The sequence below is a fragment of the Pseudorca crassidens genome, chromosome Y (assembly GCF_039906515.1).
Source record: "Pseudorca crassidens isolate mPseCra1 chromosome Y, mPseCra1.hap1, whole genome shotgun sequence".
NCBI lineage: Eukaryota > Metazoa > Chordata > Mammalia > Artiodactyla > Delphinidae > Pseudorca > Pseudorca crassidens.
The window spans coordinates 5,267,262-5,294,377 of record NC_090318.1 but is presented as its reverse complement, the minus strand read 5'-3'; the positions used below and the strand labels follow the sequence as shown (position 1 = coordinate 5,294,377).

The 27,116-nt window shown below is 45.3% G+C and overlaps 1 protein-coding gene across 5 annotated transcripts in view; it reads right to left on the bottom strand.

The window, feature by feature from the left end:
* Window positions 1–825: 825 nt before the first annotated feature.
* LOC137217866 (steryl-sulfatase-like) overlaps window positions 826–27,116 on the bottom strand; it is a 184,922-nt gene continuing 158,631 nt past the window's right edge. For 4 of the 5 annotated variants that reach the window (XM_067724861.1, XM_067724858.1, XM_067724862.1 and 1 more), the window contains 4 exons: window positions 26,047–26,206; window positions 17,245–17,366; window positions 16,859–16,921; window positions 826–3,828 (listed from right to left, as the gene is read on the bottom strand). In XM_067724861.1, coding sequence (XP_067580962.1) covers window positions 3,455–3,828; window positions 16,859–16,921; window positions 17,245–17,366; window positions 26,047–26,206 — 719 coding nt within the window. In that variant the 3' untranslated portion in view covers window positions 826–3,454. The remainder of the gene's footprint in view (window positions 3,829–16,858; window positions 16,922–17,244; window positions 17,367–26,046; window positions 26,207–27,116) is intronic. The other variant, XM_067724863.1, reaches the window with a different exon arrangement.

The window sequence follows — 27,116 nt, the reverse complement described above, 5'->3', positions numbered from 1 at the left end:
AGGACCAAAGAGGAGGTGACGAAGCTTGGCGTGTATTGCACAGGAGTCTGTGCAAAGCAACATCTTTCATCCACGCACACCTCCCCCTACTATGACCCATGGGTCAGCCCGCCTCCCGACGGGCATGGTTTAGCTTTTATCCAGAATGGCTGGGTCAGTGAGAGCCCACCTGAGTGCCAGCATCACTGCATTCCTTCCTTATTCTCATGGCTTCAGCGGTTTAGTCTGACTCCACTTCTGCCTTCCTAGGGAACCCAGTCGAAAGGTAGAGAAGAAAGAGCAAGGTTTGTCGTATCAAAATTTAGACTCTTCTCTGCCCCAAACATCTGTTGAGCAAAGAAGCTGCTTCATCTGGGTCCAGGACCGGTTAAGACTTCCAAGGCCCAGGGGGAAACATAGGCGTAAGATTCAAGATAAAGACAGGTTACATAAAAACATAAACCATATTAAAACACAAAAGGATTCTAGTTTACGACTGCGTTGGTACCTGTGCGCCTATGATCTTCAACCCCAAATGTTCAGTTTTTGTTTCTGACATTAAAAAGACATTAGACATTCTTTTGTGAGCCCCTGAAAAGAGGCCGTGTGCGAGATGGATAACTTGGCCCTTGCCCTGCCCTGTAATCATGAAAGTCATGGGCTATTTATTTCTTAGCCATCTCTATACTTCCTACCCCTCCCCGGAGCCTCAGACATTCCATAAATATTTGCTGAACTAAAACCCATATTCCCCATCAATTAACATCGTGCCCCAAACATAGGAAACACTCCGCACGCTTGCTGAATTGAGTCCTGTGGGAAAGCACGGCACGACAGCACAGAATGTTTAATTGCCAAGGAAAATTTTATTTTCATTTTGCATTAACATCAGGACAACGTTCTGGGAAACCTGCACAGAGGCAATCACTTCACAGATCGCATTGTTCAGACAGATGCCAAGTACTTCTCCTGTTTCTTTACCCTTCACTGGATGTCCTTCAGGGCTACCTGAAATCTGTTTCCTTTCTTTAATCCTTAATTACCTCGATACGTAGGTTGTGATTTTGCTTTTCATGCAGTGATACTGACATTGTCAAATAGTGCCCTGTCTATAGATTAGTGTTTGCTTAGCCTTTAACATCTATGAAATGCTAGAAATACAAAGTTTGTTTTTTAAAAAGAATTTGTTTAAAGCTTCAAAACTCACTAAGGTTTGCACATACAACTCGAGGCCACACCGATGGGAATTCCAATTTCCTGCTGTACATTCCAAGCAAAACTTTCAGATGGTAAGTGGTCTGAAGTCTATGGTAATTATGATTATGACAAATAAACCTGATTTTCAAATACTGTGAAACATAAGGGTGATCCAAGTTATTCTGAGGCAAATACTTTAAAGCTCATTGTACCTCCAGAGGTATATGGATTCTTCATTGGCTGTTACCATTGTATAGATTAAACAATTAATTCTATACAAAGCTATGTATTCACATCATCTATAAAACTCCTTCAAGTTATTTCACCCTCAAACACATGTTCTTACATCATAAAATGTTTTGTAAAAGTCCATCTGCATTGAGTATGTTCAATTCTGAGTAAACATGGTCATCTTCCAACGTAAGTTCATAAGTGGCTCTATATAGTTTCTGTATGATAATAGCAATAATTCTAACACATTAGTAACATGCTGGTGCATTCTTTCATGAGACTATTTCCTAGAACAATGTGACAGATTTCGGGCAATTTCTGCAATGAGAAATCCGCATTAAAAGAAAGAATCCTGTTTGTTTTCCAACTTTAAACCATTCCCAGGGAGTGGGCGGGGGGGGGGCAGGAATCTTTTCTCTTTTTTAAGAAAAAGAAGGATTAAAATCTGAAATAGTAGACCTTAAAGAGGAGCTGGGGACATGCTGCTGGATCTTAGAAATTCTTCAGTGGAGACAAACAGAGGAAATGAGAGTCCACTGTCAGAAAGCCTGAGCCACACTGTACACATTCTCTCCAAAGTGCCCGGAGGGGCCAGGGTACCAGTGGAGTAGGGTATTCCATTGACCTGCACTCTTGCGGGATGGAGAAAACCCTGAGCCAAGAGCAGATGTTCAGACATGTTCCCGAAAGAGATGAACGGGAGGCAGACGGACCACAGCTCCTGAGGACGGATCAGGAAAGGAATCTGCATGATACTGCTGGAGGATGTTCAGCGCCTGAAGGTGACCTAAGTGCTCTCTGCACAAGTGAATCCTTTCCTCAGGAGGGGTTGGTGGCTCAGACGTTGGAACTCTCGCCAGCTGTGCCCCTAACCCCCAGTCTCCGACGTGACCTGGTTATGCCTCATCCTGCGTTACTGAGGTTGCAGGAAATGGAATTCAAACAAAATTGCACATCTCATGGTGGAGGCATAGATGTTTCTTAGCCACAGGATCAGACCACAGAAAACACGGACATGTGTACGGGTATGTACGGACATGAACCACCTTCTCTCTTCATTAAATTCTGCAAGAACTCAAGATGTCACGTTCATGGGTATGGGTCGTGGATGGATTGCCTGTGTCTTTCTCCCCCCATGAAATATCGCACATTTTACATGCCCAAAATTCTGAATCCTGTTAGAAGGGATTCCAGGGATTGCAGCATCACTGAAGCGGCCTTTGAGTTCAGAACCTCCGTTCACCAAAGAAACAGCAGAACCCAAGTAGAATGCTGCCAATTATGGGATGCAAATCCGTACAGGAGAGATTTCTCTTGGCATTATTGTTCCTGAGGGATTTCACCAAAAGGCTGCAGCACAGACAGAGCTGTGAGCCTCTATTGCTCTTACTTAAATAGTGATAAGATTCTAAATACTGTAAACTTCTCGAAGAAACTGTATATATATAAACATATATATCACGAATAGTATTTCATATTATTGCAAATAATACTGACAGGAATTGCCTTCCAATAACCAAACTGGAACTTACCATCATCCATGATGGGTCAAGATGGTCTTTTACTCATTATAACGTTGCATGTGTTAGACTTAGTAAACACTCTTTAAATTTTATTCTCTTTTTTGTGATGCGCTATAAGGGGAATCACAGTGGCCACAGCGTCACATCAGCTTGTGGAGTAAGTGATGCCTTATGTCGTGGGTCACGTGCACTGGCTGAGAGATGAACAAGTTACCTGTGCAACTTCCTGCTCTCCGTCCGCCCTGGTGTTGGCCAGACTCACTGAAGTCCCGCTTACCGCATTCATATAACATTGGCCTCGGAAGATGTGACTAATGTCTGTGCCTCTGTTTACTGCAAACCCTGATTTTTCCCCCAGGGTGTACATGTGGGGTTTTGATGGCGTCTCCAGGTGAGAAGACAGAGAAAAGGGATCTGAGTCCCGGGGTGGAAGCTGCCAGGGCTGGCTTCACTCAGTGCCGCTCCCCGAGCTCGTCTGTGATGCAGCAGGTGGGGTGGCCCCGGGCGCCCCCAGATGCACGTGGCTAATGGCTTCCTCTCCCAACCTGCTTCTCCCAGTCGCACTGGCAAAACAGGCCTGAAGATGAGCAACACATCTGAAGCCACGGCTTCCAGATAAGGTTCCCCAGCGACAGCTGATTGGGGACGTCCCGCAGGGTCTCAGCGTGGCGAGCTGCCGCTTCCTGCATGGTCTCCAGGATCTCCCGAAACCGGGGCTGTGACGTCGGAGTTAACGGGTTTCTCTCCCTGGGGTCTTGGGAGATGTCAAAGAGCAGAGGCGGGTCGTGGTAGGTGACGTATTGCCCGTGACAGAAACACACGTGGGTGGCAAAGCAGCCGTTGGCACCCTCGGGGAAGAACTTGGGTGTGAAGAAAAAGGCTTTCCAGATGGACGTGCCTGCGGTTGACAAGGACAGAAGTGGGTCTCGTGGGGACAGCGTCATCAGAGTCACCCCCAAGAGAACATGCACAGAAATCACCCTGCCGTGTGCTGCAAGAAGGCAGAGATCTACCACTCGATTACGCGTGGAATGGATTTCTCATGCTTAAGGTTCAAAAGGGTAAGAGACATAGCTTAAAAAGAAAAACCCCATGCATTGCTGGTTAACTGCGACAGAACAAGAGATGAAGCTGATTATGCAATAGCTGTTAGGATGCAAACTTAACCATATTAGAACTGTGGCATTTCCTCCTTGATCCATCTCTCCCTCTCTCCCTCTCTCTCTCTCTCTCTTGCCCCTCCCCTCTTCCTCTCTCTTCCTCTTCCAACTTTTTCCCAACCCCTAATTGCTTGGGAGAAGCTAGTGAGAAAGGAAAAAGCCTTACTAATAGTTTGAGCAGAGAACTCTAAGAGGACTGCCACAGTTCAGTCTCATAAACTTGGGACAGGCACTCAGCAAATACACACTGACTAACAGATTCTAAGCTCCGAGCTCTGACCCTTTTTGTTCTCCAACTGCAAGATGCTAAGCTTCGCAGCCTGTGTTTTTGTTTAAAACAAAGCGGAGGCAAGAGGGAGGCTCAGTGCTAATATGTACGTGATATGGTAAAACGCGACACACACACATACACATATACACACGTGTACACATACATACAGCCATCAGGAACCATGTGAAACACGCTAGGACCTCAGCTAACATGTGATTTCCTCCCTCTTAAGAAAGCCCAGACGCATCCCATCCAGAATTTAGTGAGGCCGGGCGTGAGGATGGGGAGAAATTGCAGCTGGGCTTCAGAAATGATCTTTTGGGGGTGAAGAGAATGTTCTGATATTAGATTTGACTATAGTCGTAGAACTCTATACGTTTACTAAAAATGGCTGAATTGGAATTCTATGCTCTCTATGTGATACCTTAATAAAGGTGCTAAAAATTCCAATGTGACCCCAGAGTAGGATGGTTACGTAGTTTTTAAAATGTAACTTCTGTGTTCCATTAAACACCCAATATTGCCATTTTTAGAAAAAATTAATTTACCAACAAATAATTGTGAAATGTTTGGTTTCCTGTTTCTCCTACAACGTTATGGCTTTCTGAAAGCTGACTGCTCATCACACATGCTCTGACAGAGGTCTAAAAAGTGTTTCCTGGGTGGAAAAAGGTGGCGGATCAAAACAGAGTCAACACATACGAACCAAGCAGAATTAGGTGCAGACCGAGAATGTCCTTCTTCGCCTTATCCTTTCCGCTTTTTTATATAAAACCATAGAGACTGTCCCACTAGAAAGCATCACACACCTATTTGAGTCACTTCGATCATTTGTTGGCATGGAGATGGTGATTGTGTAGTTATAGGTATCGAGTGGCCCATGGATCCAAATGCAAAAGAAATGAATGGAATTAACAGAAAACAATTGCCATGGGTCCCACGTTCTCCCCAAACAGCCCCTGACCTCAGACAAGCATATTCAAAGGTGACTAAACCCCTCTGGTTTGGGGAAGAACCGGTCAGCACAGACGAGCAATGTGCGTACGGCCTAGATACATACACTGAAGGGATCCGTAACGGGGAACCTCCCGTCCGTCGCGTAGTTGATGTTGGGAGAGAAGGCACTTACAGGCTGTGTCGCTTCACACAACTTACAGGTCAGCACCTGCCTTCTGAAGATGAATTCAGGCTGCGAGGCTGCAGGAAGAATTCCAGGGCCTGCTTGCCCTCTCCAGCAGAAGGTCAAGAGGAAGCAGGTTACCTTCAAATTCTTTCCGTCCCCCCCCTCCTTCCCCTTGACCCCTCGATCACCTTCAGAAGCCTTTTCGGCAGCGAGAAGCTGCAGTCACTTAGAATGTGTCCTCCATCAGGGTCAGCGGGGCCGAGGCTCTTACAGACAGAGGCCTGGGGAAGCAAGTCTCTTCTGCTCCGGCCCCAAAGCTGCACATCTGGTGGCTGTTTTGAACTTGACATTCGAGTCAAGTCTTGGTGTGCTTAAAACCCCAAGGGAGTACAGGCTCCCGGAACAAATTCATTTAAGGGCCTGCCCTACCCGCTTGCTTTTGAAAGCCGTGCACGTAGATTCCATCACTAGCCACCTGTGCTCTGTCCTGCCCAGGTGTGAACAGACGGGCGGGCAGTTTTAAGGACCAGTCAGTAAATAAACCTCAAGTATCCTCACAGGGAGCAGCGGCAGTATGGCAGTGCAGCTCGGACAAGTGCAGAATGAAGAATTAATTTTTCTGAAGATTTGTTGGGTAAGCTATGGGGGTGTTTGCCTTTTTATAGCGCAATTTGGGCTTTTGAAACTTTTTATAAAAAGATACATTGAGTATTCTCTGTATTATTTCTTTAGACCACTTTGGAGTTGCTCAAATGAGAGAAACTGGGCTGCATTTTATTGCATGTAGATGTATAAGATACGAAGCCTTACTTCAGGGTCTGTTCTGTTGCTCACCAAAAACCCAGGAATCGACATTGTCAAAGGTGTCATTTCAACAGAAAAAAAGTAAATCAGCAGATCATGTGATAAGACAGGAGGTACCTGGTGTCACCTTATATTTCTAATAGGTACATTTATCCCTGTTTACCAAAATTATTTTAATAATGTATTTCATCCTGGATTTCTCCATATACTACTAAAAAAATGTTGAGTTAAAAAAGTTTTTTTCTCTATTGTTAAAATTCCAGTGCACTCTGAACAAAGGTTGCTTCTGTCTCACCTCTGTCACAGATAAATATTTTGACCACCACGGGATCTGAATCTTTCTTACAATTGACGCCCACTGACCAGAGGAAGCAATTATTACATTTTCTAGAGAGAATGCAGGAAAATTAAATGGAACATTTTTTTCAAAAAAAAAGTCTAAGTATTGATGGGAACAATAATTCGACTTAGGTTTAAAATACGCTCCAAAATTTAAGAGAAATAATTGTGACTATTAGAGGACAAAGATGACATACAGTTAGAGGGCTGCTTTGTCAAGGCCATAGAAAATGCTGTGGAGGGCTTCCCTGGTGGCGCAGTCCGCCTGCCGATGCAGGGGACACGGGTTCGCGCCCCGGTCCGGGAAGATCCCACATGCCGTGGAGTGGCTGCGCCCGTAAGCCATGGCTGCTGAGCCTGCGCGTCCGGAACCTGTGCTCCGCAACAGGAGAGGCCACAACAGTGAGAGGCACACGAACCACAAAAAAAAAAAAAAAAAAAAAAAAAAAAAAAAAACAACACTGTGGAGATCACTACCTACCTATGAAACCCATTTTTATGCATAATCACCACTGGAAAAAAACTGAGAGGATTCATGAGAAAAGAAAGTTTACAGTCCTTTGACAAAAAGGCAAATAGAGTTGAAGTGAGAAAAACTTGACTCCTAAGCTAGACCCTGAACTCAGCACCTTCCAAGTGTAATCGTAAAACAGCTATTTCATCCAAATTAAAATAAGCAGTGGGTTCCTGGGATTTCTTGGGGATCTGAGGGGCGTGAGAGCCCAGGACAGGAACAGCTGTTGTGATTTTGATCACTCCCAGGGACTCAGCCACCAGAAAAGGTTCAGAGGTCCGTTGACAGAGAAACCCCAAGCCTGAGCACACAGGGTCCCCAAGAACAGAAACAGAGAGAATGCAGAGCCCGTTTTTTTCTGTCCATGCGGCACTGGAACCAGCCTCTGCAGACATTAGATGCTAAGTTCTGCCTAACAGATACCAGTCCACTTGGCAAAGTGTTTTTCCCTTCATGCGAGGAGTCTTGTCAGCCTGGAGCCACGACCAGCATCAAGGGGAGACATCCTTTGTCTCTGAGCTCAGAGGGGTTTCCTGTCTTGGTGGCTAGTGGACTACGATCTGCTTGAACTCTCCTCCCCTTTCTGATGGCTCTGACGGTGTGGGTTCCAATCCCAGCTTTGCGATTTCCTAGCTGTGGGATGCTGGGCGTGGCTGTTAACCTCTCAGGGCCGCAGCTCCTTTTCTGATAAGTGAGCATAAGAATAGTACTGGTCTCGGGGCTTTGCTTTGGGGGTTAACAATCCATGCCCACGTGTAAAGCTCTCAGAACAATGCCAGGTGCATAGTAATAACCACCTGTGTGTTAGCTTTGAATATAAAGCTTCCGTCAATCTAAGACAAAAACACTTGTTTCTTTATGCTCTTAAACCTGTTGCCACCGTAATACAAGTCTTAAGACACCTTCCCCCTCCTCCTAAGGATTCTTAAAGAATATGGACAACAAAATTTAAATGGCTTCAACACACTGGCTCTTAATTTATCACTCAGATTGAGACATCCTTTGATGAATGTTGTTGAACAGCTAGTCTTGGCAAGATTTATTTTGGGTGTTTGGAGGATTCTGCATACATACAGAAGCCACCCAGAGTCATTTGGGGTTTTCGGTCTTAGCAGTGTTTTCCCACTACATAGCGCCATCTTGGAGTCCTTCTAGAAGTATTTCAAAGACTTTTGTGTTTTCCCACTGTGAGCGGCCCATACCACCCCACCGGGACCCTCAGCTTGCCCCCTTAGTAATGTTGATCTCATCTCCTGGACAGACGTCTGAAAATCCACCCCAAGGTCCCCACGCTCATGGCGACCTCCTTGCTTCCATGATGCCCCCCAACCGTGTTCCCCTGTCCTGAGCCAGCCACCTGACATCAATGCCACATTCTTGTCTTAGACCCAAAGATCCTAGGATGGGGGCCCACGTGGAGCAACCTAGGGCACCAGTGTCTTCACACATGCTCCCAGAGAAGTGCGGACCCAAGGGCTCTTGTTCTTGACCCCTGAGACTCGTGCCCACCCATTCTCTGTAGCCGAGACCCTCAATGACCCAGTACTGGGCTCATGGATTATAGACCCGGTTCTGCCAGCTTCCTGCGCTGGTTGCACTGAGACTCAAGATACAAAAACACTGAGAAGGAAGAGGAAGCAGGTAAGGGCTGTGACCCAGAGCACCTGCTTTTAAATTCAGATTTAGAGGAACCCTAGCTCCACGAGTGACGCCTGAGCGCCCGAAAGCAAAACACTCCCTTTGACTAAGCGTTTGTTTTTGCATTTGGGGGGACGGAAATATGAATCTTGTACTGAGGGGGTACACAAGGCATGCTAAAGTCTCCCACTCCCCTTCACTGTCTCTGTGTGTTGAAATCCTATCCATTGTTCAGGGTCCGACAACCCGTCCTCCGTGAGCCTGTCCAGGTCTCCAGCCAGAAGCTACCCCTGTTTCCTGGCGCCTCTCAGCAGTTTCTACCGTGCGTTCAGCCCTGAAGGGCTACCACCGTCTGTGGACTCCATTTCTTTCTAGGTTACTCGCTCTCTGAGCACAAGAACTGTTATCTCCCACGGGTGCAAAATGCCCAGTACCTAGAGCCTCACATAGAAGAGTGAATGTACCTGTGAATTACCAGCGCCCAGGGCCTTACGTAGAACAGATGCTCAATAAAAATGTGCTGGTAAATTAATGATGAACGGGCCGACGGGATGATCAGGAAGACACCGAAAAAGAGGGAAGAAGCCAGCTGCCACCACGGAAGCCGGCATGGGCGCAGACAGGAAGCCTGGTACGTTCTGTGCGTCTCTCCTCCAGAGCCACTGGGGGCGTCCTGCCTAAAATCACTCAGCGCCAACACAGCCTCCAGCCAGCCAGAGATTCAGGCTGCTTGGTGACATCTGGTCACAGCAGATAAATGAGCTAGGAAGTCAGAGATTTCTCCACGGGGTGTCTCCACGTCACCTTTGCCTTCAAGAAAGTGTGTGCACAGAGGCATGTGCAGGGTGGACATGGCGGCAGTGGGAGGGTGTGGATCAGGGTCAGAGTTCATCCAGGGGAGACCAGAGCTGAGGTCCCCAGGGATGGGTGGACTTAGGGAATGAGAGGACACAAATGAATTCCAGAAACAGTCCATGGGGCTGTGGAGATGGCCAGAGAGACAACAGTGAGGAAGAAGAATCATCTTTGCGAGTGTGAATAAAAGAACTTATTGTCTTGGGGGAAGAAGTTCCAATTTACCACAGGGCAGACTCTCAAAGTAGCCAGTGTTGGATTAGCACCAACTTGGCATCAACTCTTGTTACTGCACGCCCATTCGGTGACCTCTGACACCTCTTCGTCCTCATCTGTAAATAACTTTGGTAGAGACTGAAACTATCCTCAGGCTGCCAAAGTTGTGGGGTGTCACCAGGGCACACAGACACCCATAATGAAGGCTACACTGCCCAGCCTCCTCTGCTACCAGGTGTGCACAGGTGACCAACTTCTGGCCTGGGGAACATCATTCTTTCCATCCATTGCTCCCTCCTGCTGCCCGTAGGTGGACACTGTCACCCTTCTCCACGCAGAAGAAGCTGCTGCATCCTCCAGGTGGTGGGACGGAGCTTGGAGTCTGCATCCCTGAAACTCTGTGGACCACCTACCGCTAGACTTCACTCACGAGATGAAGACAGAAACCTCCCTCTGATATAAGCTACCGTGACTTTTTGTTTCTGTTACGGCCAAATCTAATACGAATATAATCAAACTCACATTTAATAAGGAGGATTAAAAGAGGCATCATATGCAAAGAGCGTAGCAGAGCATCTGCTAGACAGGAGATATAGAATAAACGTAAGGGTGCAGTGTATTGTTATCAAGTGTGTCTTCAAAAGACATGCAGTGGTCACATAAAAAAGATGACGCATTTCAAGAATAAGAGAGTTGACTTCAGACTATACTACAAAGCTACAGTAATCAAGACAGTGTGGTACTGGCACAAAAACGGAAAGATAGATCAATGGAACAGGATAGAAAGCCCAGAGATAAACCCACGCACATATGGACACCTTATCTTTGATAAAGGTGGCAGGAATGTACAGTGGAGAAAGGACAGCCTCTTCAATAAGTGGTGCTGGGAAAACTGGACAGATACATGTAAAAGTATGAGACTAGATCACTCCCTAACACCATACACAAAAATAAGCTCAAAATGGATTGAAGACCTAAATGTAAGGCCAGAAACTATCAAACTCTTAGAGGAGAACATAGGCAGAACACTCTATGATATAAATCACAGCAAGATCCTTTCTGACCCACCTCCTAGAGTAATGGAAATAAAAACAAAAATAAACAAATGGGACCTAATGAAACTTCAGAGCTTTTGCACAGCAAAGGAAACCATAAACAAGACCAAAAGACAACCCTCAGAATGGGAGAAAATATTTGCAAATGAAGCAACTGACAAAGGATTCTTCTCCAAAATTTACCAGCAGCTCATGCAGCTCAATAACAAAAAAACAAACAACCCAATCCAAAAATAGGCAGAAGACGTAAATAGACATTTTTCCAAAGAAGATATACAGACTGCCAACAAACACATGAAAGAATGCTCAACATCATTAATCATTAGAGAAATGCAAATCAAAACTACAATGCGATATCATCTCACACCAGTCAGAATGGACATCAACAAAAAATCTAGAAACAATAAATGCTGGAGAGGGTGTGGAGAAAAGGGAACCCTCTTGCACTGCTGGTGGGAATGTGAATTGGTTCAGCCACTATGGAGAAGAGTATGGAGGTTCCTTAAAAAACTACAAATAGAACTACCATATGACCCAGCAATCCCACTACTGGGCATATACCCTGAGAAAACCAAAATTCAAAAAGAGTCATGTACCAAAATGTTCATTGCAGCTCTATTTACAATAGCCCGGAGATGGAAACAACCTAAGTGCCCATCATCGGATGAATGGATAAAGAAGATGTGGCACACATATACAATGGAATATTACTCAGCCATAAAAAGAAACGAAATTGAGCTATTTGTAATGAGGTGGATAGACCTAGAGTCTGTCATACAGAGTGAAGTAAGTCAGAAAGAAAAAGACGAATACCGTATGCTAACACACATATATGGAATTTTAGAAAAAAAAATGTCATGAAGAACCTAGGGGTAAGACAGGAATAAAGACACAGACCTACTGGAGAACGGACTTGAGGATATGGGGAGGGGGAAGAGTGAGCTGTGACAGGGCGAGAGAGAGTCATGGACATATACACACTAACAAACGTAAGGTAGATAGCTAGTGGGAAGCAGCCGCATAGCACATGGATATCGGCTCGGTGCTCTGTGACCGCCTGGAGGGGTGGGATAGGGAGGGTGGGAGGGAGGGAGACGCAAGAGGGAAGACATATGGGAACATATGTATATGTATAACTGATTCACTTTGTTATAAAGCAGAAACTAACACACCGTTGTAAAGCAATTATACCCCAATAAAGATGTTAAAAAAAAAAAAAAAAGAATAAGAGAGTAACAGAGGGAAAAGCCTAAAACCACCTACAAAACATTTGTGGATAGAAGATCCGAAGGTGAGGAAGACACAAATATTTAATATAAATATGAATACCTAATATAAATACTTAACACAAATATTCACTACAACATGCCTTGGTTAGAACTAAAATGTTCCCATAGAAAATGCCCAGCTCTGCTAGCAGATGGAAGCAAATCAGGACGGAGCTAGAAACAAGCAGGAATACTGTGAGAACTGACATATGCCCCACACTGACATCGAAGAAGAGAGATGTGCAAAATATTGCAGAAAATCAGTAGGAGCGAGTACGTCGAGGGGAAAGGGCAGAAGAAGTGGCCTATGGTAGCTGCGAATAAGCTGGGTGCTGAGCTAACACTGGAGGACTCGTTCAGAAACACTGTGCTTTGGGCATTCGAGAAAGAAACTCCCATTTTGATGTATTTTGTCTCTGTAAGGAAGCAAGGTTGCATTGTGACAAATGAACAGAAGTCATGGCGGACACGTTTTTCGTCCAAGAATTAATGTAATCTTAGGTCAGACATGCGAAAACTTTAGTCGAAAAGTATTAGATGTCTGTAGAGAACAGACTTGTGCGTTGCCAAGGGGGAGGGATTTGGGGGAGGGATGGATTGGGAGTTTGGGATTAGCAGATACAAACTGTTATATAAAGAAGGGATAAACAACAAGGTCCTACTGTAGAGCACAGGGAACTATATTCAATATCCTGTGATAAACCATCATGGAAAAGAATATGAAAAAGAATGTATAGATGTATAACTGAGTCACTTTGCGGTACAGCTGAAATTAACACAACACTGTAAATCAACTATACTCCAATAAAAAAAAAAGTAGACGTATGTTTCAACAATGGTCTAATATTATTTAAAAAGTAATAGGAAGTACCATATAAAAATACATGTTTGATAGACCAAGTGGGAGAAAACAAAATATCCTTTTATGACGGTGTTTTTCCATTAAAGGAAGTGAATGGTTGGGACGATAAGCCCGTTACTGAACCATCTGAGTGATAATGAGATAAAACAAATTGAATAAACATTGAACACAATTTCCGGGAAACCTTTTCCATCCTCCTATATCACCATCACACCTTCTCTTAGGTTGTGGGCAAAGCAGATTCTGTCCATCCTGGGACACATCACCCTGCGTTCCTACAATTACACACACACACGTCCCACGATACCGGGCTGAGAAGGCAGGTGAAGGAATTAGTGGGTGAATATCGCAAAGGTCAAGAGCTGTTGGGAATGCAGCCTTTGGTCGAGATTTTCAACCAAAAGGAAAAGGAAATCCTAAGACTTGAAATATATCCTTGAAGTGATTTACGTATGTGCGTTTTTTCTTAATTGCAACAAAAGTTCTGGTTGGGCAAGGGCTTCTCCTTCTTAAGGTAAGCTGGAGTACAGGAACGTTCTCTGCAGCTTTCATGTGAAAATGCCACAGCCCCCGTGAGTTCAGCTTCTGCCCTCGATTTGTTGTTTCTGACCCTTCAGGTTTAACTTCCGGTAATCAGACAAAGGAGAATCAGACCACTGACACAAACTGAAGTCATTAATAAAGACAAAAACTAAGCATAGCCTTTCTTACACCGATCAACTCCTGAGACACAGGCAGCTGTAATTAGAACCTTCTCTCCTTTCTTAGGTGCATTTTAGAGGCAAAATTAATTTTTTAACTGGGTGAAAATCTTAGTGAACAAAGCAAGCATTTTTCCTCAAATACTATTGTAATACTGTTGCAATTTTAAACCTCACTTATCTCCTATTTTCAAAAAAAGGCACCTTTAAAAGAGCTAGATACAAACAAATTTCTTTGGAATGAATTCTAATTTCCTACTGCTTTTTGTTGTGATTTAAGATTTTAAAAAATTATTTTGAAGTCTTAAAGGTCAAAATTGTTTATCATTTTTCTATACACAATGTACGCTTCAGGGGTACTACTGAGGTTTTTCAAATGATGCTTTAAAAAAAAGTCACAGGAGAGAAGCTTCCAACAAACTTGAATTGAAAAGCTAGCAGGATTTATGGGACTCCTTGGATTCCACATCAGCATAACCACATCCCATGGATTTCTGTACGACCAGCTGGCCTGGGAAGTCTCCCACTAATGCGAGCATTTAGTTTATAGCCTTACATTCATCTGCTCAAAAATCTGCAGCAGAAGCTCAGAGCTAACTACCAGTCTTTTAAGATAAATTTTACCATAAAATCAAGTTGTCATTACATTGAATTTTTACTAACACTGCTTCGTAGGTCAAAACTTAAAGCCAAACTTTTTGAATACACGCGGAACAGTAAATTTAAACTCACAATTCCCGTTGTAATGCAAGAAAAGTTACCGGTGTCCTAATAACACTTTCGTGAGTTCTTCTAAAATGCAGTGGGCGTAAGGATATGAGATGATTAAGTTAGGCCATTCAATTTGCTGAGACAACGGAATTACAGAAACATTATCATTAGAGAATGATTCAATTATAGAGAAGACACTGTATATGAAAGCTGAAAGGGGTTCATGTTTTAAAAGGGTGGAAACAGCATTCCAGCTCTAAGTTTTTGGGAAAATGAGTAACAAGTTGGGAATTGTAACATGTAGGCGTCCAACTGATCAAAACAAACGGCAACTGGATCTTAACCACACCACCACTCAGCTCTAGTTTACGGGTACCAGCGTACTTACTGCTGGTAAGCTTGTGCTTTCCGAGCGAGGAGCAGGGCGTGCGTTTGCCAGGTCTGCCAGTTGCCGGGGTGTCAGCGCTCGCCGCCTGGCTGACTTCCAGGTAGCAGTGCTTTCCCAACAAGCTGGCAAGATGCCTGAGCCATCCGGAGGTGGCTCCAGCTCACTGCTGCCCTGACGCTACATTCCTAAACCCTGATCCTAAACGTCTCTCTTCTTTTCTAGCAAAGTATTTGGAGGCCAGGAGGCAGCCCTCTTACCACTGACAATTACGGGAAGCCTGTGTAGTGATTACCATAAACTCCTACCAGCACAGGTCCGAGATGATGTCAGTCATCTCCTCTAGTACTAGTTTACTTTCTGTATTCTCTAGTTGACAGGTAACTCCACACACACACGGGTGACACTTCCTTACACACCTGTGCATTCCCAGCTGTTTGCACAGCCTTCAGCCTGTCCTGAGCTAAGAGGTCCGCAACTCCCTGGCAGAGAATTTGGTCTATTTTGCTCACTGACAGGTGCGCAGCCTAGCCCAGAAGGTGCCACTTAGTAGGTGCTCAATAAATACGTGTACAACAAACGAACAGATGAAATACTGAGCAAACGGCCACGGAGCCATGTGTGACAGCCAAGGCAGCAGCCACTGTTGCTGAGTTTCAGGCGCAATCTGAAAAGCAGATGAGACGATTCATAAAGCCCACGGTTTCCTGAGTCCCTTTAGCTACGCGCATGATTCCGGGGTGGAAACACCGCCATTTTTCCTCGTGTGCTGCTGCTTCAGGACAGAACATAGTAAGGAACTGCATAAGAGAGAATGTCACTTGTGTGTTATCTTAGAAGCAAGCTTTATCCCCAGGCCAGCTGCCTATCAGAATCTGGGTCTTGTTTTTCTCACTTACTCCTATTTTCTGCCTCTTCCTGTCCCTTTTCTGTTTACTCCTCCACATAATGTGCTTCCCCAGCCCCTGATCCAGTAGGTTTCTTCCGGCTCCTCTCACTCGACGGGGTTGGCTTTATTTAAATGCAATTCTGCAAGGCTCAGGACGTGATATCATCCTTCTTTAGACAAACAAGAGTCCCCGAGACTTTCTTTACGCTTCTCGCAGGCTCTGTACAAAAGGAAGTGGCGAGGACCACATCTCTCATTTATGATGAGATGGCTCAGATCTAAATGCTGCCAATAATGCTAAGAAGAGACAGCATTCCTATGAGTGTTAGGAATGATGGACACATTGATGAGATACGTAAATAGGATCCCTCTGGGCCTGGAATCGTGCGCCCATGGTTTTGCCATATTGGTCTTCCGGAAGCTATCTCAAGGAAGCCGTCCAGATTGAAAGTATAAACGCTGAAGGGTAAACCTGGTGTGATCTCTTTGGGTAACGGAAGGGTTATCATTTTCCACTCTAAGAATAATGGAGCACCTGCTCTTTAAATGATGTCTTTGGTAAATCGACTGGGTGAGCAGAATGGGGTGAGGGGTACATTGAAATCCAGTATCAGAGTCACCTGAGTTTTTACCAAGTCATCAGCTGCAGGGGATACACAAGCTGCTCTGAGAATCTCGCCTCTGGGAGCAGAATCCCAAAACACACTAGAGAAGTGGGGAGTTTCAATTTCCCACTGAAGAGGAACCTCAAAGTCCAATAGCAGCCACTACCTCTGGGATATACAGCAGGGCTGTAATAGTTGCTGGATTCCCATAGACTCCTAGGCATCTTAGCGATGTGAGCCTTACTGTAATTCTAAGTTTAAATACGTGAAAACCAGATGTGACCCTATCACTACACCGACGATTCTCACTTGGTTCCACTTGGTCCTTTATGCTTTTTAGAAATGCACCCCTGTACCCGCTGTTGGAAAACCCAAAGAAGGTCCCGTCACTGATACAGTGCACGATTTACAACACCCCTGGGTTTGGGACCCATGATAACATCAAAGCGTTTGAACTCTGTCTTAAATATCCACATCTAGCAAATACACACGATCCGTGACCAAACACAGATCGATGAGTCACGACCCCTACCTTTGAGGCTCGGGAGAGAAGGTCGGGTAAACAACTCAAGGGCATTCGGTGCCAGTGCAAAACCTACAGGACAGCAGGCAGAGAAGACGGCTTTCAGGGGGGTGGGGCGGATGGATAAGCATTAACCAGGAAGGGAAAAGAAAGGAAGTCCTCCCACGTTGAGGGAGCTGCAAGCACATGTCACAGCAATGTGTGACGCCCTGCCTGGACCACCACGGCACCGGGAGGCGTAAGAGAAGAAGGAACACGGAGGAGGACAGAGAAAGCAAAACTGAGCATCTTTCGGGCATCTCATGAGAGCAACGCCCTCTTGCAATTTCTTCTATTCCCATGGCAGTGACTGCACGTAGCCCTACAAGCATGGAAAGAAAGATGCGTCTGCTCACTGTTCTGTGGGTGCCAGCGCACGGCGTTCAGGTAGAAGTTGCAGTAGTGGAAGAGAAACTCGTGATCCGAACGATGGCTTCTCCCTTGAAGCAGGGGCATCAGGTCACGTCCATCGATGATCCTGGGGGATAAAGCAGGTGGGCATCAGGGGGCCACATCAGCCTTGGGCTAAAACCTCCCGATGTCGGCGCTGTCCTTCCAGCAAATGGGGGCATGACAGAGCTACAACATGGTAATGAAGTAACCAACCCAGGACACTAACTGACCCACACTGGGCGCCATATGCAATGTAGGGAGGCCAGCTCTGCTCGTGCATGAACTCATTTCATCCTCCAAGCAGCACCGTGAGCTGTGACCAGTATCACTCCAGGATGATGGGATGAAGAAATGGAGTGATTCAGCCAACTCCACGTGTGTCGTAAGAGCCAATGGGGTTGAAACCCAGCTGACTGGGCGTCCGTGCTTTCCACTGCTTTCCCCTGCTGCTGCTCCTATACTGAGTTTTCTGCCTATTGCCTTGGCAAACAGTGTATTCACGAACTATGGATCTATAGAAAATAAGAATTTCTGACAATCTGAGTTTTAAAAAAAAGGTAATATACAGCATGGGGCAATTTAGATTGGATGGACTTCAATGCAAATGAAGTTCTAAGTCCCAGGGACGTGATTTGTAAATAATAATGATGATATTAAATACCCCAAAGATGTAAACGTACTCACATGCATTTACATATCACATATACACATTACACATATGTTTATGTTCTCAAAGGTAAATATATCTCTTCTATAACTAGGCCGAGAAGGGGAACTTTCCAGATGGTAGGCAATAACTGTATACAACTGCTAAGGAGCAAAATTAAGACTATTTGGATGTTACATAAAGGAAAAAAGCCTATAATTTTGTTTTGAGTGAAACATACATTAACAGGCAGTAGAGAAATTGAAGTCGTTGATTACCATTAGGCCACTGTCACCGAAACCTGGGGCAGAAGGCTACTTGGAAGGAGGTAGATTGTTGAACTTGAGGGTTTTCCTTCTCTGATTAAAAACATTCCAAGACAAATATCATATGATATCGCTTATATGTGGAATCTAAAAAAAGGGTACACATGAACTTATCTACAAAATAGAAATAGAGTCACAGATGCAGAAAACAAACGTATGGTCACCAGGGGTAAAGGCGTGGGCAGAGGGATAAATTGGGAGATTGGGACTGAATATACACACTACTATACATAAAACAGATAAACTAATAAGGACCTGCTGTAGAGCACAGGGAACTCTACTCAATACTGTAATGGACTATGGGGGAAAGTATCTTAAAAAGAGTGGATATGTGTATGTGGATAACTGAATCACCTTGCTGTACACCTGGAACTAACAACATTTTACTATGGGGGAAAGTATCTTACAAAGAGTGGATATGTGTATGTGGATAACTGAATCACCTTGCTGTACACCTGGAACTAACAACATTTTACTATGGGGGAAAGTATCTTACAAAGAGTGGATATGTGTATGTGGATAACTGAATCACCTTGCTGTACACCTGGAACTAACAACATTTTACTATGGGGGAAAGTATCTTAAAAAGAGTGGATATGTGTATGTGGATAACTGAATCACCTTGCTGTACACCTGGAACTAACAACATTTTACATCAACTACACTCCAACAAAAAATTTTTTAAAAACCCAAAACACTCCATCCCTGGCCCCTCCTACCATGAGGAATTGAGAAACCGGAACTTTAACTTGGTTATATAATGTAGGTAAGCACTCTTGAGAGGTCCTACATCCCTTGAGTTTTTTTTGTTTTTTTCTTTTTTCTTTGTGGTTTATTTTGGTGTCGCTAAAAATCCCATCATGTAATTACTGCTGACTGCTTCTCTGGTCCCCACCTTAGTTATTAATCATGCACTCCGCACAAGTCCACGGAACTGAAAATATTCTATTATTGTAAGTTAAAAATAAGAACAAAAGACAGAATTGGCTCACTTTCCAAGCCTGATTCTCATCTTCCATGAGAGGAACAAGGTAGAGAGATGATTCGATCCAGAAGCAGTGTGTTCTCCGGACACTAGTTCTATCCTGAAATGGCCGGTATTGTGAATTTCAAGAAAAACTCAGTCCTTGAGATTAGGAGAGCCTAAGTAGGTGGAAAGGAAGCAAGGGATGAGGGGAGAGGGGCAGAGAGGAGGACCTGCGCATAAAAAGCCCCCAGGGGTGAAAACCCTGAAGGTGAGAGATGGGACAGATGGGCCCGACAGAGAAGGCCTTTCCACGATGGCTCGAGGGTGAGAGTGAATCTCTGTTTCTCTGACTCAATGTCTGGCTCATTTCTCGAAGCTGTTTTTCATCATAAACCCACAAAACTCAGCACTTAAGAACCCAGGAGACAGAACTGTTTTCTTAAGATTGGTATTTCATAACCGAACTGGGCCTGATCCCACAAAGGGGGATTTAATGACAAAAAGAACACTGTAAATCTCATAGACTTTTTTTCTGATTTCCAAGCAGATTTGTCTCTTTTTTTTTAAGGAGGGAAGCAAAGTCTGTTCTGCAAACTTCTTTTTTCTTGCGATGCAGAGACTGATCTCATCTTTGTTTTACATCCTATACCTAACGCACTCTTTCCTGGAAGCCGGCAATAAATCACGCTGCGATGGAAACCACTGTTGAACAGCGCTGGAGAAATACGGCTTGTCAAAAAGAGGCTCATTTGTGCCATGAAAAATGGAAAGTGACTCTATTGAGCTAAACTTTTAAACGGTGTCTGAGTTATCAAAATACTTGGGATGGCTGGGATGGAAATGTTTGTACAACATCACGATTCGTGGCAGAAAGGCCCCTACACTTTCAAAGTGATGCAAAGCATCGCCGCTTCCCTATGGGAATCGTCTGATTGGCCTTTTCTGTAAACAAATTCAACTTTTCATAGCACGCTTGCAGGACAGCCACGGCTACAAAATCGGATGCTTTTTTCCCCTGGTGTCTGCCTCATTCTGTGAAAAACGTGCTCATTTGAGATTGCCTTTAACATGGAAAGTGAGATGATTCTCTTTGGGCTCCTGACTCATGGCAACCATGGGGATAGTAACAATTCAGTGTCAAGGAGAGTCATGTCTGAATTTCAGGTCAAATTCAAGAGCATGCGGATGACTCTCTCGTAACTGAAAAGAACATGTTTGGGGAACTTTTTTGGGGGACAGTGACTTCATCCCCCCACGAATGTGCTGTCTCTCTCTCAGCTGAGTCAGTGAGCCATGTACTTCGGGACGTCCCTCCGACCCACCTGTGCCGGGTCCACTCTGGGGAGGATTTGGGGATCATAGCAGAAGGGAAAGGCTTCGGGGACTGAAAAAGAGGTTAACTTGGGACACAAGGTGAGTCACTTGTTGCCATATTCAAAATAAGGTGATTCATGGAAGCAACCTAAGTGTCCATCGACACTAGAATGTATAAAGAAGATGTGGCACATATATACAATGGAATATTACTCAGCCATAAAAAGGAACAAAATTGAGTTATTTGTAGTGAGGTGGATGGACCTAGAGTCTGTCGTGCAGAGTGAACTGGGTCAGAAAGAGAAAAACAGATACCATATGCTAACACATATGTATGCAATCTAAAAAAAAATGGTTCTGATGAACCTAGGGGCAGGACAGGAGTAAAGATGCAGACGTAGAGAATGGACTTGAGGACACGGGGTCAGGGTGAAGGGTAAGCTGGGATGAAGTGAGAGAGTAGCACTGACATATATACACTACCAAATGTAAACCAGATAGCTAGTGGGAAGCAGCCACATAGCACAGGGAGATCAGCTCGGTGCTTTGTGGCCACCTAGAGGGGTGGGATAGGGAGGGTGGGAGGGAGGGAGACGCAAGAGGGAGGGGATATGGGGACATATGTATATGTATAGCTGATCCACTTTGTTATACAGCAGAAACTAACACACCCTTGTAAAGCAATTATATTCCAGAAAAGATGTAAAACAAACAAACAAAAAAATAAGGTGATTTTTTTCACTGTAGAGTAGGACAGGAAACATTTTTAGAAGAAAGCACATAGATCTTTGATAAATTAAAGGGAATCCCAAGTACCCAGAAAGTCTCTTTCATAATTAAAAGTGTTTCCACCCATAAACATCAGACATTCTGCCATATGTGAATAGAAAGCAAGATCAATTATACGTAGTCACATGTACGTGAAGAGTTTCGACTTTGATTCTGCAAAATGGAGCTGAGCTGGGTACAGCTCGCCCTTGTATCTGTAGTGCTCTATGGAAGAAGTCTTCTGTGGTCACCCAGCTAGATGTCAGCAAAACTGAGTGGGAGAACCAAGCCACTCTCCTTGTCTTCATCAGACGTAAGTGATACCAAGCATTGGGATTTCTTTTCCAAACTTGGAAAAAAGAAATGAAATCGAATTTTCATTATGGAATAGGAGAATTGGGCATGCCAATCTTCATTAGGAGGGAGCATGGTCATAGACTCACTATGGTAATACTCTGTCTGCTTGCAAAGATGAGGCTGACAGGTTTTCACTTTAATGAATTAATGTATTGAGGTATTTTATATATATATATATATATATTTTTTTTTTTTTTTGCGGTATGCGGGCCTCTCACTGTTGTGGCCTCTCCCATTGCGGAGCACAGGCTCCGGACGCACAGGCTCAGCGGCCATGGCGCACGGGCCCAGCCGCTCCGCGGCATGTGGGATCTTCCCGGACCGGGGCATGAACCCGTGTCCCCTGCATTGGCAGGCGGACTCTCAACCACTGCGCCACCAGGGAAGCCCGAGGTATTATATTTTTGTTGCCTATGTTTTATATCACAGAGAAAGACTGCCCTCCATGTATGTCCAGAATCAGCTTATTTGGAGACGCAGGGGGAATGATTTTTCTGCATATGCTGGGGTGATGGCCACGGTCGGTATGAAGGAAAGATTCACGCCAAGAGGAATCTCATACAGGCACACCACGGGGTTGAGTTAGAGAATTCTCATGGCAGCACGGAGACTCTGCAAAGTGAAAATCTCTATGTGTAACCCTCGGACTGCTGCTCTTTTTACCTAAGCAGAAACCCTGCATCGAAGGGCTTTTCATTTCTCACCAAGCTAGGATTGTCAAGAACAGCACTTGCGGGCTTCCCTGGTGGCGCAGTGGTTGAGAGTCCGCCTACTGATACAGGGGACGTGGGTTCGTGCCCCGGTCCGGGAAGATCCCACATGCCGCGGAGCAGCTGGGCCCGTGAGCCGTGGCCGCTGAGCCTGCGCGTCCGGAGCCTGTGCTCCGCAACGGGAGAGGCCACAACAGTGAGAGGCCCGCGTAACGCAAAAAAAAAAAAAAAAAAGAACAGCACTTGCTTCTTGAGAATTACAAGGCTGTACTTGAAGGACAGGGGTCTTCTGAACGAAACTCCTCTCGTTCAATGAAAAATGTGGCAAAATGTGAGGGAACCTCATTAAGTGATTGTCATATAGCCTGGGTCCAGCTCTCTGAATGTGTTTACTCACCTGAGAAACGTAAATTTAATATTGCTTAAGCAAGAAACCAGGGAAGCTGATTTCCACCAATCTTAGTGGGAGAGAGTTAGGCTGTTTTCTAAAGAGTAGATACCTGTGTATCAGATTTACAGATGGATATGGATATATATGAGGATATTATCCGGATGCTCTTATTGAAAAGTTTTGATGAGGTTTTCATTATATAGATAACGACATTTTCCGTAAAAGAGCAATAATAAGCTTTTGAGCAGAATTCTCAACCTCAGCGCTCCCAACATATTGGGCTGGATCACTCCTTGCTGGGGGGTGGCATCCTGTGCATTGTAGGATGTTTAGCAGCAACCCGGGCCTCTATCCACTAGATGCCAGCAACGTCCCGAGTCAAAACAATCAAAAATGTCTCTAGACACTGATAAACGGCCCCTGGGAGGGACAGTCACCCCAGCTGAGAACCATCCCTTTAGATGGTCAACGTCTCCAGGGCAGACACACAAGGACGTCTTCTAGACCTGGTTGCTAACATGATCTAAATAGTATATTGTGAGATCATTTTATTCCCATGAGCAACCTGGAAGCAGATTGCCGTTTTCTTATCTGTGCTGTCGCTTGGAGAACAATGACATCTTATAGAGCCTTGGACCAAAACCCAGACATAGTATCATTGGGTTGAGTGGGACCATCAACGGGTGAGATCCATTGAAAGAACCTTCAATACTCAGAATGGGTTCCACTGAGGACACTGGCTCGTGCACAAAATGTTTGGGTCAGCTTAGGAGGGAGGCTGCTTCCTTCCTCAATGGGCATGTGGGAGAAAAACAGGATGACCCCTATTAGCCTCAGATTGGGGTGGGTACGAGGTGCCGGCAGCAAGATCTCCCTTTAGGGATCCTCCTCTTTGCCTCTGAACTTTTCCCTTCCCTTGGCTCTTCCCAGGGAGGTGGAAAACCAGTTAAAGATAGTGTGAAAGCAGGGACTTCCCTGGTGGTCCGGTGGTTAACACTCTGTGCTCCCAATGCAGGGGGCCCGGGTGCGATCCCTGGTCAGGGAACTAGATCCCACATGCATGCCGCAACTGAGAGTTCGCATGTCACAACTAAGAAGTCTGCATGCCGTGACTAAAGACCTGGCACAGCCAAATAAATAAATGTTTTAAAAATAATAAAAATATAAAGATACTGTGAAAGCAGAGAGTACCGACGACTTTAACATCATGAACCATGAGAGAAAAATGTACTTAATGAAACTATGAACACTCAGTGTGCACGGGTCATGGAACTATTCAGATTTATTCCAAGGGAAAGAACCAGGGCCAAAGAGCAAGTAAAATAAGGAGTGAGAGTTTTAGTTTTCTGTAAGAAAAGACTTTTGATGAGTTACTCCTGCCAAGTTTTCTGTCATTAGAGGGGAAGAAGAATCATTTGATTGGAATAGCAGCTCTTAGAAGCCCCTTCAGCCCTCACAGTGACGATTCTCTGAGCCCAGATGGACGTGAAACGTGTAAGTGGAAACGACTCTACTTCCCTACCTGTTACCTCTCAATATGGCGGGTGAAACAAAAATGGCAAGTATGCATGCATCCCTACTCTGCACTTGACATGCTCTAGTGCTTGCCATCCTGTGCAAGTGTGAACCCATTTGCAGGAGAAGAAATCAGGGCCCAGGAACTTCAATGCTTCAGCAGCAGTGAAGCCACAGCAGCATAGCTCCGGGAATCTCTGCTCTTCTCTGAAGCACCAGCTACCCTGAGACGGTGTGGTCCAGAGACCCACAGGGATGCCTGAGACCTACGAGGAGGTCTATGAGCTCAAACTGTCTTTGCAGTAATTCAAAATGTTATTTGCCTTTTGTACCCCCACTCTTTCATGAGCTCATGGTGGGTTTCCCCAGTGGCTCCATTATCACTCTGTCAGCCGATGCACTGTGTGCTTGGGCCCTCTTGCATTTAAAAACTTTTATTTCCAGGTTTAATTGCTCATATGACAAACGCTGATAGATACCGCCCACAGAAACACAACGTCTTTGGGCTCCTGGATCTGGGAAGAGTGTACAAGAATCTCGAGGCCACAAAGTTTGAGAAGGGCTGAAGTCTACAATTCTGCCTTTCCCATCTGTGTGTGTGGTGTGTGTGTGTGTGTGTGTGCGGGCACTTTGAGAGGAACGTATACCTAATGCAGAAATTTGAAATAAAAGAAGAGTAAACCAAGGTTGCACACAATGGGAGGTGAGCAAACCTCTCCGTGGACTCAGCTCTGGCTGAGCTGTTGTTTTCGTCTCTGGTTTCCAGTTTCCTCTTGGTTCTGTCGGCAGCTGAATTTGAACAAGATTTGCAGCCCGTGTGCCTGCCGTCACCCTGGATTGCCACCCAACTAACGAAAGCAATGAATCAGTGTGCCTCACTTAGAACTCTTCAGATTGGTAATAACACTTAAGGAGAAACCACTGGCGATGCCGTCGGAAGATGTATTTAAATGTAAGAGAAAGACATTTCATTTAGAACTCGCTAAATGAAGACGTGCTGGGAAAAAAGGGGCCTGACTAGGCACCCAACTGCCTTTCTCGCTGCTGCAGCAAAGAGCTGGTGAACAGGGCCAGGAGAAGTGTGGGATGAAACAAGGGAGGTTAGAGGGCATCTGCCCAGCTGCCCTTCTGCAAGCCGATGATGGGCACAGATGAGAGAGAGAGAGAGACAGAGAGAGAGAGAGAGAGAGAGAGAGAGAGAGAGAGAGAGAGAGGAGAGAGAGGGAGGGGGAGAGGTTCCACGGAATGCCAAAAGAGGGAGGCTCAGTTAAAGACCGTCCATCCCATAGGATTCCCCTGGTGGCACAGTGGATAAGACTCCATGCTCTCAATGCAGGGGACCCGGGTTCAATCCCGCTCAGGGAACTAGATCCCACATGCTGCAACTAAGAGTTCACATGCCACAACTAAGGAGCCCGTCTGCCACAACTAAGGAGCCCACGTGCTACAACTTAGGAGCCAGCGAGCCCCAACTAAGGAGCCCGTCTGCTGCAACTAAGACCTGGTGCAACCAAATAAATGAATAAATAAACAAATATTAAAAAAACAAAAAGACTGTCCATCCCCTTCGGGCTTTGGACTTTATTTCCCACTGGGATAACAGGATGGACAGAGCGGTGTTTACATTGCTGGACCCACCAGTAAGTCCCATAACTGGGCGTGGATAAAGGGTCCAGCCGGAAGTAGCATATGCCACCGTGCAGGCGAATCGGAACACCCTTGCCCACAAAATCCGAAGGCGACTGCCCCGAGCACCTGGGAGTCACAGTACCTGTCTTCCGGCAGAGGGGACCTCGCAAGTTTGGCCACTGTCGGGAAGATGTCCATATTGCTTGTTGGCTCATCGATCTCCAGCCCAGCCTGGATCACCCCTGGCCATCGGAGGATGCCTGGAACCCGGATGCCTCCTTCCCAGTTGTTGGCTTTTCCCCCTAAAATGCCGAAGGAGAGGCATCAAGGAGATTTATACGTCTTTCCAACACGTACCTCAATGCACTCTTCAATGCTTAATGTGGGGTGGCCGATTTGGAAGAACCTAGTGATTTAATGACATGGATTCAATGAGAATTTCACAAGCAATACTGTATCTCTTGTGGTGAAGAATATATATCGGGTTGGCCAAGAATTTCGTTCGGGTTTTTCCATAAAATGTTACGGAAGAACCCAAACAAACTTCTTGGCCAACCCGATATATATATATGTCATGGTCTCTACATGCATGACACACGGCCAGCATTGCCTGGTGGACACAAGTGCTGACTCTCATCAGGGAGACTCAAATCTCGCAGCAACAAAGACTTCTAACAATGTTTCTGGAGTCATGGGGTTCAAATTCCACTTCTACTTTTTACCGCTGGTAGGAGGCAAAATAATCGTACCCCCAAATGTCCACCTGCAACCCCTGGAATCTGGGGATATGGTACCTTATCCGACAGAAGGAGAGATTATTCTGGATCATGTGAGTGGGTCGAATACAATCATGAGGCTCTTTATAAGGGAAAGAGGGAAGCAGGAAAACTGGCATCAGAGCAGCTGAGGCTGTAGTCAGAGAGACTGGAAGATGCTACGTCACTGGCTCTGAACAGAGAGAAAGGTGCCCCAAGCCAAGGCATGCAGGTGGCCTCGCTCCCCGAGAGCCTTCATAAAGGAACACAGCTCTGCTGACACCTTGATTTTAGCCCACGTGGACCCATTTTGGACATCGGACCTGCAGAACTGTAAGATCATCCATTTGTGTTGTATTGAGCCACCAAACTGGTGGTGAATTCTCGCAGCAGCCCTAGGCAACGAAAACACCAGCTCTGTGCCCTTGGGACATGGATCCACCGCTGTGCCACACGT